We start from the raw sequence: 17,036 nt of genomic DNA, 5'->3' as shown, positions 1-17,036 counted from the left end.
CCTTTGCCAAATTAATGCAATTGTGAAGGCTCTGAAAACCCAATGACATTGATAAAAATGTGCCGAGACAAAGAAACTGGAAAAGCTAAAAGCAACACTGGACAGATGTTAACAGATATTGGGAAATACTGGGTTAGGCAGGGTTTCTAAGGCAGATCGGCCCCAAACCTTAGCTGTCTTAGTGCACATGGTGAATCTGGCTCTCAGAGGGGAGGAGTAGGAGGCAGTTACAAAACTCAGCTGAGCCACCTAAGGGTTGCTGCTCCGGGGACCCTGTAGAAAACGCGGCCCTTCTCACCACGGGGCCAAGCTCACGGGATCTGTGACTGTTCCACCTGCATGCCCTCCTCCCCACTGCAGGCTGCTTGCCTTCCAGCCCTATCAACCCCTCCACCTGACTGAGACGGTCCAAGGATTCCTCAGGCCTTCCATGCATGTGCTCAGCCACATTGCACCACGCCTCCTCGGGACTTTTGCACCCATTGGTGCCACATTCCAAAGGGCAGCTCTGGCTTTCCTAAGCTTGCTTCATCAGTCCAGTCTCTTTGTAAGCACCCAGAGCAGGAACTATGCCTCTGGTCCCCTGGCAACTCCACCCACAGCATACTCCCCACCTGTACCATGCACGCAAGCTTCCCAGCAAAAACAGAGGAACAACTGCTTCAACGACAGTATTTTGACACCTAATCAACCAAGTATGGACCCAGATCAAGTCTGAGCATCACCTACTCAGTCTCTTGACACTTCACAACACACCCATGTCCAGAATACCTGGGAGCACCAGTATTCGCCACTTGCTTCCTTCATCCAAGGGAATGAAAGCAAAGGTGAGACTAGAGAAGAGCGAGGGCACCCAAATGACCGGAGATGAATGAAAATGTCCTGAGCCCAAAACAAGAGCCACCGGAGCAGCTGAGCTTCATTGAGAGCAAGGGCTTAGGTGTCAGGAAACCAGAATTTAAATTGTGGCTTGGTCATTCCAAAGTTATCTGACCTGGTCTAGGTTTTGCAACCTAAGAAACAGCAGGTTTTAATATTTGGCATTGCTAGAGACCTTATTTTCCTTTCTGCAAAATGGGTGTTTAAACACCTACCTTATAGGTTGCCATGAGGGTTAAATGAAATAACGTGTATAGAAAGCCTGGCCCAGGACCTGACATAAACTGCTTAAAAAGTGTTAATATTTTGATTAGCATCCTCATTGTGATCCCAAAGATTGCTTGTTACAGCCGAGCTAAGCTAGGTATCCTCGGCCAGCTCTGACTCACTCATTCCCACCAACAGGCCCCTCCTCCCAATGGCTCATGCATGCCCTTCTTTCCTCCTCTAAGCTCAACTTTCTGGCTGGTATACAGTCAATAAAACCCACAGCAGAGCCCTCCAGGAAGGGCCTCTTACCTCATCCAGGCTGTTCTGCTGGCAGGGGAAAGAGAAGGTGAAGCCCAGGGGCAGGGACACGCCCTTCATGCCCATGTACTCAAGGAAGTCGGCGATGCACTGGACGATATGGTCAAAGAGCTGCAGGGAGAAGCTGCGCTCTCAGGGAGGGGCCCTTGGCCAGGGCAGGCTTCCCCCAGCAAGGCCTGAGCGCGAGTGAGGCCTCCACCCAGGAGAAATGCAAGCCAGGTGTAATCCTGAGTAAGGCCAGCCCTGGGTCCCGGCCCACCCAGCCCTCCCCGGGACCATGGTGAGCAGAGGGAGCACTGGGGTCCCCTCCCAGAGGTGTTGCCCTGCCTCACCTCGTCCCCCGTGCCGTGCATGACCTCCTGCGGGATGGCGTAGATCTTGTTGTGCATCTCCACTCCGCGCCGCTTCCCGTTCCGCACACGCACCAGCAGGACCCGGAAATTGGTACCCCCAAGGTCCAAGGCCAGGAAATCACCTTTCTCTGAAAATAAACCCGGGAAGATGATGACCACGTGACCCCAGCAGAGAGTGACAGGGTCTAAAGCACCTTCCCCTAATGGGGAGGTCTCCTGGGGGGGAGCCCTTGACAACCTCAGGGGTGATGGACTGTGAGCATCATAAAGAATTTAAGACCCCAGGACCAGAGACCTGCTGGCTCCTTAGTGGTTCTCAAATGAGTTCAAGTGGTGGGGCCCAGAAGTCACGATGACCTCTGCAATCACAACAGAGGAAAGGGCGACGTGCACTCAAAAACATCTAACATGCCATTCATGCTAAGTCAAAGGCCACCTTATTTAGAATAGACTAGAGAAGGAACGGCAGAGACAAACACCCTCCTTTGCTGAGCAATCACCATGTGCTCCTCCCTCACAAAGAGCTCACGCAACCCTCAGGCAGCCCAGAGAGTGAGGCACTGCGTTCCCCTCTGATGAGGGCCCACGACCCGGCTGACCTAGGGGGGAGGCACTTGCTGGAGGCCACACAGCCAGCAGAGGGTGGAGCAGGGGCCAAGTTCCAGTCTCTGCCTCTGGAACGTGTACCAAGTGTGCTACACTGGCTGCTCAGTGGTTGTTTCCAATGAATTGGGGGGCGGGGGAGAAATGCCATCATTTTGGTCGTGAGACGTAGACCAGGCGTCAGCAATATTTTTCTGTAAAGGGCTGGGCCTTGTAAGCCAGTCTCTGCTGCAACCACATGGCTTTGCCATGGTAGTGCAAAGCAGCCATAAACAGTACGTGGACAAATGGGCAAGACTGTGCAGTAATAAAACTTTATTTACAAAAACAGATGGTGGGCCAGATTTAGTCTGTGGGCCTTAGTGTGCCAACCCCTGACCTAGGGCTTACAAGAGCTGGCCCTGAACCAAAATCCCTGGGTTTGAATCCTAGCTCTGCCATTTTCCAGCTGTGTGAACTGGGCAGGTTTCTTTATTTCTCTGTGCCTTAGCTCTGTGCCAACCATAACAGTTTGTTAACAAACAAAATTAACTACTAATCTCTGTTAACAGGTAAAGATTAAATGAATTGACATGTGTTAAGTGCTCAGAGAAGTGTTTGACACATAGTAAGCATTCAGTGAGTACTTACTAAATCACCACAGCTCAAATTTTAGCCTTGATTGAGCTTATTGAGCATTAGAATTTCCTAGTACAGACGGCCCCCAATTTACAATGGTTTGATTTAATGATTTTTTTACTTTACAATGGTGTGAAAGCAATTCGCATTGAGTAGAACCCATATTTGGAATGTTGATCTTTACCAGGGCTAGTGATGTGGTATAATACTCTTGTGATGGCAGCAGCAGCGAGCCACAGCTCCTAGTGAGCCATCGATCACCAGGGTAAGCAACCAGCGCTCCACAGTATATTCATGAGTCAGATGATTTTGCCCAAGTGTAGGCTAATGTATGCAAGTGTTCTCAGCACATTTAAGGTAGGCTAGGGAAGCTGTGAGGTTCGGTAAGTTGGGTGTATTAAATGCATTTTTAACTTATGATGAGTTTATTGGGATGTAACGCTATCGTAAGTGGAGGAGCATTTGTACTATAGCTGGAGAAATATGTTCTGGTCCAAACATCCAAGGCTAAGGCTAAGGAGATCTCCCAGAGTGTCAACACCGGGACTAAGGCCCACCGTGGCGAGCTGAGTGGCAGCCCTGCCATTACCTGTGCCATCAGGGGTGGCGCACACGTAGGTGGGCAGCATCTTGACCGGGGCAACGGCATGAGTCTCCTTGCTCAGACCTCGCTCCATTTCTAGCTTCATCCTCTTCTTGACTTCCAGCAGCTGCTCCCGGCTCAGCTTCAGAGACTCCAAGGTCTTCTGCCGGGCCCGGTGTTGGTCGGCCAGCCGGTAGGCCACTGCTGTCACCATGGCTGCCCCCTTGCCACTGCCATCCTCGGAGCGGAGGAAGCGGACGTCGCAGTCAGGCACCAGGCGCCGCACCGTCTTGTGAAGTCGCTTGGCGAAACTGCAGTCACCGAGATGGGGTTAAGAAATGGGTGCCCACAGCTAGGGTCAATGGTGCTAACGGTTGGAGCGTTAGCGCACCACCTCAGCACAAATGCCAAGAGGCACCCGCAGAAGCAAATCTGCCCCGAACATCCCCTCCCCACTCTTTCCCAAGTTAGAGGTCACTGTACAAAAGCTCAGATGTCCAACTGTGTCCACCCTGACTGGGTCCAATGCCTGTTGAAAGGGAAGACTCTTCAGGAAGCCACTATCCCCTGCAGGCGGTCACACAGACCTCCTCTTCCCACAGGCCACAGCTCCTCTGCCCCACCTGGTATCCTCTCTGCTGGAAGAACCCAATGGAATCAGGTGATTCTGACACCAACTACTATTCATGTTTCATCATTCATTTCATTAGATGCTCCCTAGGAAAGACCCAAATCAGAAAAAGTTGAAATGCTATTCTGGACTTTGGTGTCTTTGGCCAATTTCTGCCAAAGATTCCCAAGATGTCTGAACAGGTAGGTATGCTCAGCAAGAAATTCTTGGGCGGTGGCTGCTTTGAGTCATGATCTCCAGGCCCTCACCACTCCAGGTGTGGTCTGTGGGCCCGCAGCATTCTGAACCCAGAACTTCTGAATCAGAATCGGCCTCTTAGCAGGATCCCCAGGTGATCTGTGTGCACTTTAAAGTGCTTGAAGCCCTGGACTGGGAGGCCAGGGACTGAGTGGTAGGGCTGAGACTTTCTGCATCAAACAGTTCAGTCAATGAAGGCCCACAGACCTGGCACTCATAACAGGTGAACACGATGGCTAAGTGGGCACAACAGAGATAGATCTTCTAAGTCCCAACTGAAACTTGCATAGTTTTGCACTTATGACCCAAGGAATCAAAACATGAAGGCTTCCGTCCTCTGTAAAATGTGTGGATGTTTAAATCCTTAGTAAAGCTCAGAATATCCGGGTGCCACCAAAAAAAAAAAAAAAAAAAAAAAAAAAAAAAATCATGAAGGACAGGGAAGGATCAATTCAATACCCAGATCAGCCAGAGAGGCTGATGATAATCCACTGGGCTGGGGTGGCCCCTGGCAGAGGACACAGGATCTGAAGGGACCATCAAGAATCATGAAAGAGTCAAAGAAATAAGTAAAGAGAAACACTAACTCCTAAACAAGAAGTGGCAACAAGAGCCCCGAGTGGCCAGTAGAGCTCTGAGTAGACCCACCCCCTGACTCCAGTGGCCAGCAGCCTTCAGAAATCACCTCCACCCTCGCCAAGAAGGACACCCTCCCAGCTCCCGCTTGCCTAGCTGGGAATTTTATTCTATAAAGACCCTCAACTCCACAGTCCATCCCCACCACCCAGAATGTAAAACAGAGTTGGCGCCTAGAGTCACTGGGCTCTCTCTCGAGGCTGTCAGGGGTCCCCAAGTGCTCTGGGAGCCCCATCACTATGGGTCCCGCACGCTGACTCACTGGGGGTGTTTCTTGTAGACGGAGCCATCGACCCCAATGGTGGAGCGCAGGCGCTCCTCGCCCTTGTTCTCCTTGATGCGCCGCAGCACAGCCGCCAGGGTGGCCGCGCACAGGTTGGCTGAGCGCGTGGACACGATCTGGCAGATGCGGTGAGTGGCCACGCAGTCCTCCTGTGTCGGCTCTATGCCCAGCCGCACCAGGACCTCGTGAGCCTTCCGGATCCCGTCCTTCTCCCTGGGAAACAGAAAGAGAGTGTGTGGGCACGTGTCCAACCCTCTGTGGCCAGTGGAAGAGGAGGCCAGGAAGTCCCGCAGCTTCAGCAAATGTCATCTCCCAGTGAGGGCAGATGCCCACTTCACTGCTCTGCCCACTGATAAGGGGTTGAACAAAGAGGAGAAACACAAATAAGACTCCTCTCCCAGACAGACAGACACCCTGCCCTCCCTCCCCCCAGGTGAGTAAAACTATTTCTTAAGAAATAGACCTGTTCTCAGGGCTTTATATACTAATTTGCGTGTGTGAGAGTTTGTGCATTTGCTTGTGTCGTGGGGTAGAGGGAACAGTGTCCCTGCTACCCACCACCTCCCTCCGTGTGATCCCAGCTGTGGAGCCCACTCTACTTTCTGTAAAGCAGTCAGAGCCGATTGCATTTCAAGACGGAGTGGGCACTGCTTTAACTCGTGCTAATCCGGTCATGACGGGCTGGTGCTACGAGAGTAGCACCCTTCTTAGGGGAACTAAGTGCCTCGCAAATTTGAGGACTTTCCTCCCCTCGGGGTTTAACAAGTAGGAACAGTTCCTTCAAGAGTTTCCATTTCCAGTCATTTGAACTGTTTCACTGCTTCCTTTACACCCAAATCACCTCCTCTGACAGGGCCTCCTCAAGCCACAAGTGCAAGTCTCAAGAACAGGAAACGAGGCCCAACTCTGGATATTGTTCAATGGAAGACAAGTATGAGGCCACCCTCACTCCCACCCCTGCTGCTCCATGAAAATGCAGCCTCGGCTCCAGCCATTGGAACTAAATGGGTATCTCTCTCTGGGCCATCCAAGGACCTATTCTTCTGTTAGGAAGCAGGGGTCAGAATGGAGTCCTTTTTGAGAATCGCCAATAGAGAATGAAACACAGAGCTTCAGAAGGGCAGGGAAATGGATGGAAATGAGTCATTAAGGGGCCCAGGGGGAGCCTCTAGTATTAAGCCAAGACCCCGACCCCCACTCTACGCCAAGCAGGAATGCAAGTGTGACACCGCTGAGCATGGAGGCCAGTCAGCACCAGGAGGCACTTTGGAAATCGACACGCTTAATGGACAAGAGCGGAGACTATTTGTTAAATGACCTCAAACCACTGCCCCCCCCCCCATGGCCCATGTTGGGCGAGACCCTCTTGCTGTCCACATTTGAGGGGTCAAGGGCCAGTGCCCCTTCTTCATCCCCAATGGCTTGACCACTCTTCAGTAAACAGAGAGGGACCCGAAAGCTTACCCTTCAATATCTGAAACATCTTTGGTCTCAAAGCGGCCCTTGGCGAGGAGTTCGGGGCTGAGCTTCCCCCTGAAAAGCAGCTCCTCCTTGGCCATCTTCACCAGGATAAGCCTCACCAGTTCCCCCATGTACATCCCACTGATCATCTTCTCAAATCTGCAGGAAGATACACACCAGAAAACCAATGAAGTCCCTGCTGTCTGTGAGCTCTCACTTCCCAGAGGAGGCAACATGCACACATGTGGAACTTCAACAACGTTAGAGGCTGATGCACATGGGAGGGTTAACTTGTGTGGCACCGCCTGGGAATGAGCTGTATGAAGTGACAGCCCTGGCAGGGTTGGAGAAGCTGGGGAGCCTGGGCTGTCTCTGCAGGCAGGTGGGCCTTGAACTGTGGAGTGGATGGGCCAATAGCAGGCAAACAAAACATCAAGGAGTGTGGGACATCCTATCTAGTAAAAGGGTAATATGCAAATTAATCATCACTCAATCACAAAGATGGCGGCGCCCATAGCCACAAGATGGCGGTGCCCAGTCCTCTCAGCCCCGCCGGAACCCCCCAGTCCTAGGGGGCGGCCGCTGAGAGCGGGCAGCGTGAGTGGCCTGGCAGAATGCTTGCTTCATTGCTGCAGCGATGAGGCAAGCGTTCCGTGCCCAGCCGTGGATGGGCCTCTGGGCATTGGAGAGCCTCTGGGCAGCAGGCACAGAGCAGCCAGGCCCCGAAGAGAGCTACTGTCGCATGGATTTGTGCGCAGGGCTACTAGTACTGTAATAGTCTGAAACTTCAGCATAGTAAGTTACACTAAGGTAGTGAGTTTAAAAATTTTTTTTTCTCTAGCAAGGAAGTGATTTTTGAAAATGAAACCTAATGTAAAATGAACCCCAATATTTATTTACAAGAGAGAAAGGTCAATATGATTAAATGGGGGGTAGGGAGGGTTGTAAGCCCAGCAATTCATCAGCTCACACTGCCCCTGACCCCTTGCAGGCCATTTGTGAATTTCTAACGTGTGAAAAACTCCGAGGGTATAGGGAGAAGGAGTGATGGGGCAAGATTAGAAAAGCAGGCTGGGACGGCTGAGAAAGAGCTCAAAATGCCTTAAAGTTTCTCAGGAATATGGGAGTGAGAGATGCTGCAAGTTCCTGAGCAGGCTGGTGATGATAAGATAAAGCATGTTTAAGAACCACCAGGGCAGGGGCCCAAGCTGAGAGGGCAGTCGGGGAATTTATTTCTTCAACACTAGATGGCACTGTTTTCTTCAGAAGACAGTCTTTCTGTCTCAGACTGTGATGGGAAACTAAGCCTTTACAATTCTTCTTGGCAAAGAAGGCCCTTTCTAGATATCTCAGAAAGGATCTGGGTGCTAGGGAGAGGAGGCCCTCGGGGCCTGCAGGCACTAACTGGGCCAGGCTTCACCGAGGAGGCCCACAGCAGGGCTGGGGAAGGGACTCCGAGGTCTCCGGTGCTGTCTACAAGAGAGGAAGTTGGGCCCTCAGGAAGAGACTTGCTCAAGACCTAAGGTCAAGTATGGCAGAATTGGAGCTAAGTGAAGAGCTGGCTAAAGTGCTTAAACAGAGGGTGCATTTGAAATGTTTGAGGGCCAGCACAGCCAACTGCCTGGGAGGCAGACCGGCTTCAAGAGCAAGGAACTCGTGTGTTGACTTCTCTAAATAGGTGGTCCTGTGGGAGGTTGGGGGCGGGGGGGGAGGGGGGGGGGAAAGGGGGGACAGTGGGGTTCTGAAGCGTGGGCAGTTTTTTAAAGTTTTTAAAAACACTTTGTTTCCATCAATGTTTGAAAAATATTTATTTAGAGACATATAAAGAGTCAAAGTTTCTCCTCAAGCCCAAAAATAACTTCGGGACTACCACGGCTGACACTGGGATATGTCCTCCCAGACTTTGATTTGATTTGTCTAAGGCTGAGCCAGGGGTGGGATGCCAAGGCCGGACTGGCAATTCTGTCTTCTAACACTTCAAAGGGCACATAGCTCCTAGGAATGGCGTGGGTTGTCTCGTCGATGGAGGCAGGCAATGAATGAGAGACTTTTCAGTCCATAAATTCCTCGCCAGCCATGGCAGACATAGCCAGGTTGTTCCTGTGAAAGCTACAAGTAAATGGACTCTCGTTTCAACCTGTGGGAAAGCTTGTGACTTAAATAAATGCTGCGTCCTTGATGAAGCAAGGGCTCTCCCTGTTAAGAAAAAGGCCCCCACTGTTGATCTGGTTTGTAGGGTTGGATTTTCCTCTCCATGCAGAGATCAGCACTACAAGCTTTCCTCTCAGTCCCAGCAACCAGACCAGAGAGAGCCTGAACTGCTCAAGAGGTTTTGTAATTGCCTGCGAAGCTTGCAGCAACCCCTATTTCAAGATCTTTAAGGGATATTTGGAAAATGTTTGTGAGAGTGAAATAATGTTTTGTAAGAGTCAAAAGTAACCAAATACCATGTCTGGCCAGGCTGGAGAGTGTAATATTCAGGGTCCAGATGGAGCCCTTTCTCCAGTTAGTTCACCCCAGGGCCCCTGCTCGGCCACAGGTCCAGGGAAGGTGGCCAAGGAGGCCTTGGGTCTGGGTACTGCTGGGGTGAGAGGCCCTGGGACTCCCATGGGGTCCAGCTGAGCTCAGAGGCAGCTCTACCGGAGCTCTAAGTCAGAGCCTCAGCCAGTCATTAGGAGCCACCTATCACAGCCTCGCCGTCGTCTGGGCCGTGACAGGGGTGGGAGCTACAAAAGGAGTTTTCACAGGCCCAAATCTTGGCCATCTGAACACTTTTCTATGTGGCTCACAAACTGTTTCTAAGGGCAACTTGCAAATTGAAGGTGGAAAGAAAGAGCAGGGCCACACACTTAGACTCAGAATATGACTTTCTGAAACTACTGTTCTGAAGGATAAAGCACCTTATTACCTGGTGTGTCTGCCTGCTCTGTCTTTTTTAGAGCCCCCTCAGAAATTTACAGTCACCATGTGTGGAATGAGCACAAATTCCCATGACCAATGGGCACCTTGGCAACCTTTGAGGGATATGACTGTAAAGCAAAAATGAGAACTACCACCCAGCCTGGCCAGCCCCCAACCTAACTCCTAAACCCACTCCCCAAGCCCTCTGCTCACAGTTGCTTCCCGGGGTTCAGGGAGCCCATGTCGATCTCCTGGTCAAACTCAGTACGGATGTCATCGAGCACGCCGTCATCCCCAAAGGCCCCCCATTCCATGTTGATGCACATCCGCCCCTCATCGCCTTCCACCATGTCAATATGGCGCATCTCTTCCATGTAGCAGGCATTGCTGCCCGTGCCTGGCCAAAACAAGGGACTGCTCAGTGCATAACCACAATGTCCTCTGCCCAGCACCCATCTCCCTCTTGCCCCACCATCCTGATACTGCCCAGGATGGCTGGGATTCCTCCGAGCCGACTGCTGGGCCATTCCAACATGGTCCACTCCATTAACGCCCCCAACTCCACTAGTACTGGCTCAGCCCTCCAAAGTGACTATACCATTATCTTCCAAAATGAAGTACAAAGGGACATCCAGGCCATGGACCCCCTCCTCCCTTTCCAGCCCACACCCCACTCCATTGGCCAATATCAGCCCTCACACCCAGTGCTCACGTACCCACAATGAGACCAATCTCGCAGTTCTGGTCATCATAACCACAGGTCATCATGGTCCCAACTGTGTCATTCACCACAGCCACAATATCAATATCAAAGTCCTGCAGAGGGAAAAGGAGAGATCTGACCTTCACCATCACAGAAAGGTCACAGATGTGAAGATGGAGAGAAAGAGTAGCAAGACACACAGCTCAAGAGTAGCAGGACTGCCTGCTGATTAACCTTACTCAAAACCAAAGAAAGTTATAGCTGGAAATCAGGTCCAGATCTAACCTAACAGCTGCATCTCACTCCCCATCCTGGAGGACTTCCCGACACCAGCCCTGTGGTCTAGTTCAAAGCCATCACTGCACTAAGAATAGCCTGTCATGTCATCATTGTCATCTTCTCCTCTTTCTTCTTTTCCTTTACCTCTCTCTCCCTCTCTCCCTCCCAGGAAGTCTTATCTTTCTGTGACCTTTATCTTGTCCTCTCTCTGCCCCATTCCACCCTAATGCCAACAGCATCCCAACTTTCTTACTTGAAAATGATCGTCAAGTCTTCTTCAGGTTAAGTACTAAAGGGATCTTCTTGTACCATGGCTAAGATTTTCATCCATCATGATAATCTTAACCCCAAAGGTATCTGATCATTTATAAGATTCTTGGGGTAGTAATTATTTTACAATATATGTGTGTGAAATCATTATGTGGTGCATCTTAAACTGATACAGAGCTGTATGTCAATTATAGTTCATTAAAACTGGAAAAAAATAAAAATATATATTATTGAGTAAACATAGCAAGGAAGAAGAAAGAAAACCTCACCTAAGAATCACAAAGGTCCTCATACTGTGTTGAGGACAGACTGGGGAAGGCTTCAGAGTGGACTCAAAAGAACCTTAAGTCCTGCCTCCCCATCCCCGCCGCCCCTACTCACCCCTCTCCTCTGGATGGCCTTCCGGATCAGAGTAACCACGTCTTTGCCTTCCACACCACTGGACTTGAACCCCTTGGTCCATGAGACCAGGAAACTCTGGAAAAGAACCAAGGATTGAACATTAATTCTTTACAAAACTCAGACCACACTCCTCAAACAACCATTAGTAGAGTCTCTGCCATGGGGCTAACTAAACTGTGCCATGCTTGAATGTGTATATTGCTTCCTAACTAGCGTAGGAAGAAGCCTGAGCCCCATCAAAGACCCAGAAAGAAAATTAAATTATTTCTTCATGATCAACTGCCCCCAAAGTGCAAAGGGCAGGCTATAGAACTGCCAAAATAAGGTATTTGCAACCTCTGATCAAACTCCCCAGGCATCTTTCTTTCAAAGATATTTATCACAACACTTTAGATCAAAAGAGTTCCTGACTAATTTCTCACTCTGTGTCCCTAAAAGGGATAAGGATAATGTGCAATGTATGTAGGGTTGTGCACTGTTCTGATACTTCTTCACCATCCCCTCCACACCTACACACACTCACTCAGAAGCTCAGAACTCGCAATATACAAACCTCGTCCACACAACTATCAGAGCCACCTCCCACACCATAGCAGCACATGGCTCAGAGTTCCTCCTCATCCTCCCAGCCCAAAGAATGAAACAACAGAAGTGTCTGAAGAACTCATTTTACTCACCTCATCTAGTTTCGTTTGGATGCAGGGGAATGAGAACGTAAAGCCCAAGGGGAGCTTCTTGTCTTTGATTTGTAGCTTGTCCATGAAGTTAGCCAGGCATTCGGCAATGTGGTCAAACAGCTAAGGGTACATGACAGGAAGATGAGCAGGGAGGCAAAATGGCACAGCGATTAAGAGCACACACTTTGGGCTCTGAAAGGAACTAGCTGAATGCATGCAAGGTATGCATCCCCTGTGAAGTCTATTTTCTCAGTCTAAAGCACGGGGATGCTAACCAAAAGGATTAAATGAGGCAGTACACATAAGGGCTTAACACTAGTTAGTGCTTATTAAGTGCTGTCTTCCACTTCAACCACTTATCCAAACCACTATCAAAATAATCCCATGAGGCGGGGGAAAGCACAGCCAGAGCTAATCAGAAAGGCATTGCATGCCCTAGAAACAGAACATCCTTTGGTGGCCTTGTCAGAACCCCCCTTGACATTGATGCACAGCTGAATGCCTTACCAGAAAGGGAAGCCCATCACAGTGGCAAGTATTTTAACATCCCTGTCTCCTCTGGTTGGGAGAGTGGGTGGGACATTCTCTGTTGGCATTCTATGAAGAGACCTAACAAAAGCAAGTAACTTTTGCCCTAGCCGGTTTGGCTCAGTGGATAGAGCGTCGGCCTGCAGACTGAAGGGTCCTGGGTTCAATTCTGGTCAAGGACGCATGCTCAGATTGCGGGCTGGATCCCCAGTAGGGGGTGTGCAGGAGGCAGCTAGTCGGTGACTCTCTCATCATTGATGTTTCTATCTCTCTCTCCCTCTCCCTTCCTCTCTAAAAGAAAAATTTAAAAAAATGGGACACCCAATGAGCCCGTGAAAGTCACTGAAGAATAAATAGGATTTTTTGGATGGGCAACCTCACAACCATGACTATGCTAAGCAGGACTGGCAGCACCTAGGAAAAATCCTAAACTTAAGAAAAACCTGTATTGACAATTGCCCAGGTTTTCAATCAGTCCCAAAGCTCACAGTCCCATGGCTTCCTTCTTGCCTACTCAGCATCCTCAAAAAGAAGTTGGTGATCCCTCCAGATGCTTAGAGGCTGAGGCCAGGGTATTCTGGTACAAAAAGTAAGCAGAGGCCAAAGAGATTGAGCAGATCCCAAGGGCCAGGTTGACAAAGATGACAAAATCTAAAAGCTAAGGGGATAAAGGAGAATAACATTTTCCTCCCCGGACAGAAGTCAGGAAGATTCCACTGAACAAGCTGTTCCCAAAGTATGGTTTGCAACCAGCAGTATTATCACCGCCCATGCAAATTCTAGGGCCCTCCAGCTGATCCTGAAGCAGTGGTTAGAGAACCACTGCACTAAACCACAAAAAGTATTTGCATTTGTAAAGGAACTAAAGACATCCAGGTGACAGGCTAGGTGGATATCCGGTATATCTCAGTGGGAGGGATCCATGAAGACAAGGCCACACTTATCTAGAAGGTAGCCAGCTCTAACTGAACTTCCTGCACGGATCCTGTCTCTGATCACCTGCAAGTCACTTCAGCTGAGTCTGAACCAAAACATACTCAGGAGCAAAGACAGGGCCCTCTCACTAAGAGGTTCACCTCACAAGTGCCAACTCCCTTGAGCAGAGGTCAAGTATTTTAATATGTAAATAGGGTTTCTAGATAGCTATTCAGAAAGTTCTGTTCTTTTGTTGGACGGTCAATCAGAGACAAAATTTATGATATGGTTAAACAAACGCCCAGCACCTTCTTCCTGGTACTCTAGTCAAAAAGACCTTTAATACAAATAGTCTTTATTAAAAAAAAAAAAAAAAAAAAAAAAAAAGAGGAAGCTATAGAAACTGTGCAAAGAGATGAGGCCAATCATCAGAGCTAGGGGAGCTTTAGAAGAGGTAAAAACAAAATGGGTTCCCCTCACTGTTCCCTTTCCAACTGCCCTGCCAACAAGGGAGGCAGAACAGAGAGAGAGAGGCAGTGAAGAGGCATTAAATAACGTGCTGCCCGGTATAGCAGCCACGAACCATCCGTGGCTATTTCAATGAATATAATTTCAAAAATTAACCCTTTGTACTCCATAAGCATTTTTGACATGAGGATGGTTTCCGTTTGGACGCATGGCAGTTAACTGGTTAAAAATCCACTTCCTCAGGCACGCTAGCCACATTTCAAGTGCTCAATGTCACAGGTGGCTCGTGGCTACCGTATTGCGCAAGCTGATAAGGAACAGTTCCACTGTTGCGAAAAGTTCTATTGGACAGCGCTGAGTTGGAAGAACCTACATCAAGTGGGGAAGAGGAGACCATCTGCTTCCTTAATTAGAAGACTATCTCCTTTTCTGTTAGCTGATGATCTGAAGATAAGATGCTGAGAGAAAGAACTACTACCTTCCTGCCATAAAAAGGCTCAAAGGGCATCATTTTATGAAGTTAGAAAGGTTTCCTTTTCTTTATTGGCCTGAGAATCTGCTCACTTGCCTTCCCATCAGATACACTTAACAAATCTAAAGAGGCTGAGAATAATGGCTGGTCTGTGGCGGTCACCCATCGACCAGATATTCCTGTGGTGGCAATGAGTGCCCCCTCTGTAGGAGGGCTCTCCTGGGGGAGCCTTTAAGAGGGAGAACCCCCAAAAGGCCTACCCCATAGGATCTCAAGTCTGCACCAGCCCCTTTAGGGCGTACCTCCTACACTGGAAGCAGGGACAGGTAGGCGGGACCCAGGGAGCACCACTCATGGACCTCATCAAGTAGCCTACAAAGTGGACAGAGCCCCCTTCCTCCCCCCCAGAGTTGTGAAAGCACAGGCTCTAGCCATGGATCTGGCTTTGTGTCTTGCCTCTGGCCCCTCCCATTTCTGTGATCTAAGGCCAAGTCACTCCATTTTGCAAAGCCCAATCCCATATGTATAAAGTGGAGATAACAGGAGAACCCAGCCTCATGGGGCTCATGTGAGGATAGAATGAGAATATCCATAAAGTGCTTTTGCTCAGACAATAGGTCATCACGTACCAGCTCCTCCTCCTGATGGTTACTCATTCCCTTCAACACAACATTACTGCTTTCTATGAGGGTGGGGAGGGGGGCAGTTCCTGGTGGTCCATCTGGGCTTTAAGCCCTGAAGGAGAAAAGGAAGGACTTTGATTTCCAACAAGGATCAATGCACCATGCATAGTAGGTGTTCAGTCCATGTTTGATGACTACCTTGATGGCAATCCCATCCTTGTACAAGTTTTCCTAATACTGAGAAGACCCTTACTTGGGTTTCACATTTCTTCTCTATCCACTTCTTTTATTGTGGGGGTTCTGAGTACAAAACGTGGCTCTAGAAGCCACCGAGGTATGAGGCTAACTAAGCATGATTTGGGGGTCAATGCGGAAACACATGGTGCCCACTGGGATGCCAGCTGGGGCTGATGCCCCAAAGCTTGATTTTGATGTTTCCTCAACAGGTTCCCATCCCTGCGTGCAAAACCCTTTCTGTTTTCGATGGTCAAGGACAGAGAAGGCCAATAACCACAAAAGCAAAGGGGCAGGTTCCATTTTCACGTGATGGTATGGTGACAACTGTGCGTCCAAAGGGGCTGCAGAGTGACCGCAGTGGCAGGTGACAGTGTCAAACCCTGGCTCACCATTCAGAGGTGCCACTAACAACCAGGTGTCCTGAGTGTGGGCCCAGCCTCCTGACAACGGGCTTTCCTCAACAACCAGCATGTGTGAGCAGACCTCAAAACCCCTACTGCTCCAGCACATCCAGACGCCAGGGCCTCATGCGCACGCTCCAGACCATGTGCACCTCTCCTGATGGAGGCCCCACTCCGCTTCCAGCATGGAGGGGATCACCATGCAGAGGGGTCAGGGAATCCCAGCTCCAGCCTGGCTCTCCGCCCTCCAGACACAGAGGAGGAGCAGTGCCCCCCCCCCCCCCCCCCCCCCCCGTGGGGCCCAGAGACCCCGGGCGGCTGAGAGAAGGTTCGGACCTGCGTGCCGCTGCCGCGCATGATGTCCTCGGGGATGGCGTAGATCTGGTTCTCCATCTCCACCTTCTGGAGCCCATTGTCCGTCACTCTCACCCGAAGCACCCGGAAGTTGGTCCCTCCAAGGTCCAGAGCCAGGAACTCTCCATGTTCTGCAGACAGGAAAGGGCCACTCTTAGTTCGGAAAAGACAAGCTCAAACGGCTTCACAGAGACCAAGACTTAAAACCCACAAGTCCTGCCATAAACGGAGTCCTTAATACCCAGGGAGTCCTTAAAACCCATGAGACCATAAGTATTGGTCATCCCTGCTAATGGGGTGTATGACGGGTCTTAATTTTTTCTACACACATTTATGTACTGAGTCTTTTTTCTTAATGCTAAGCACTCTTATGTTACTTTTAGAATTCACATAAACCATGAGACAGTTTCACATCCAATGATGGGCACCCACCCCCTCACAGAGCTATTTCCCAGGGGCTTCCAGCCAAGTCCCGGTAGAGCCTGTGGGGCCCCATCCAGCCCTTTGCCAGGAGTCCCTGCCTACCGTTTTGTTCTTCATGCCCCCAGGACACCCAGCACGCTGCTACAGGCCTGGGGGCCCCTGGGCGTTCTGCCAAATTGTGATCCCTGTCCAAATTTACTTTTAACGTTCGCATACAGTGACAGCACTGTATGAGAGGGTCACATGATGGAGCGGGCTGGGGCCCAAATGGCTATCAATTAAGGGGCCTAGTAAATGAGCTAAGCAGGTGCCCCTCAAAAAAAATTCCAGGCTCATTCACGTGTAAGAGAAGGCTGACCCAAGAGTATGTAAAACAAGTCAGGCCAGTGGGCTTGTTCTGCTCGGACCAGCCACAGAGCTGGGCGGACGGGAAGAGGGAATCTCCACAGGCCCAGTGGATCAAGATCCTCAGGTGTCACCAGGAAGGCAAAGTCCCTCCTCCCTGGGAAACAAGCAGTGCACACAGAAAACACCCCGATTCTAGGCCGCAATACAGCTGGCTGCAGGGACC

At 50.1% G+C, this 17,036-nt stretch overlaps 1 protein-coding gene across 1 annotated transcript in view; it reads right to left on the bottom strand.

The window, feature by feature from the left end:
* Positions 1-17,036, bottom strand: part of HK2 (hexokinase 2) — a 60,281-nt gene that overhangs the window by 9,919 nt on the left and 33,326 nt on the right. The window contains exons 3-12 of the mRNA XM_079792354.1: positions 16,025-16,173; positions 12,045-12,164; positions 11,347-11,442; positions 10,430-10,529; positions 9,927-10,110; positions 6,816-6,971; positions 5,331-5,564; positions 3,571-3,875; positions 1,740-1,888; positions 1,399-1,518 (exon numbers count right to left, since the gene is read on the bottom strand). Coding sequence (XP_079648480.1) covers positions 1,399-1,518; positions 1,740-1,888; positions 3,571-3,875; positions 5,331-5,564; positions 6,816-6,971; positions 9,927-10,110; positions 10,430-10,529; positions 11,347-11,442; positions 12,045-12,164; positions 16,025-16,173 — 1,613 coding nt within the window. The remainder of the gene's footprint in view (positions 1-1,398; positions 1,519-1,739; positions 1,889-3,570; positions 3,876-5,330; positions 5,565-6,815; positions 6,972-9,926; positions 10,111-10,429; positions 10,530-11,346; positions 11,443-12,044; positions 12,165-16,024; positions 16,174-17,036) is intronic.

The sequence above is a fragment of the Cnephaeus nilssonii genome, assembly GCF_951640355.1.
Source record: "Cnephaeus nilssonii genome assembly, chromosome: 15".
Classification (NCBI taxonomy): domain Eukaryota; kingdom Metazoa; phylum Chordata; class Mammalia; order Chiroptera; family Vespertilionidae; genus Cnephaeus; species Cnephaeus nilssonii.
Note: the sequence above shows the minus strand (reverse complement) of the source record. Positions and strands in the feature narration are given on the sequence as shown.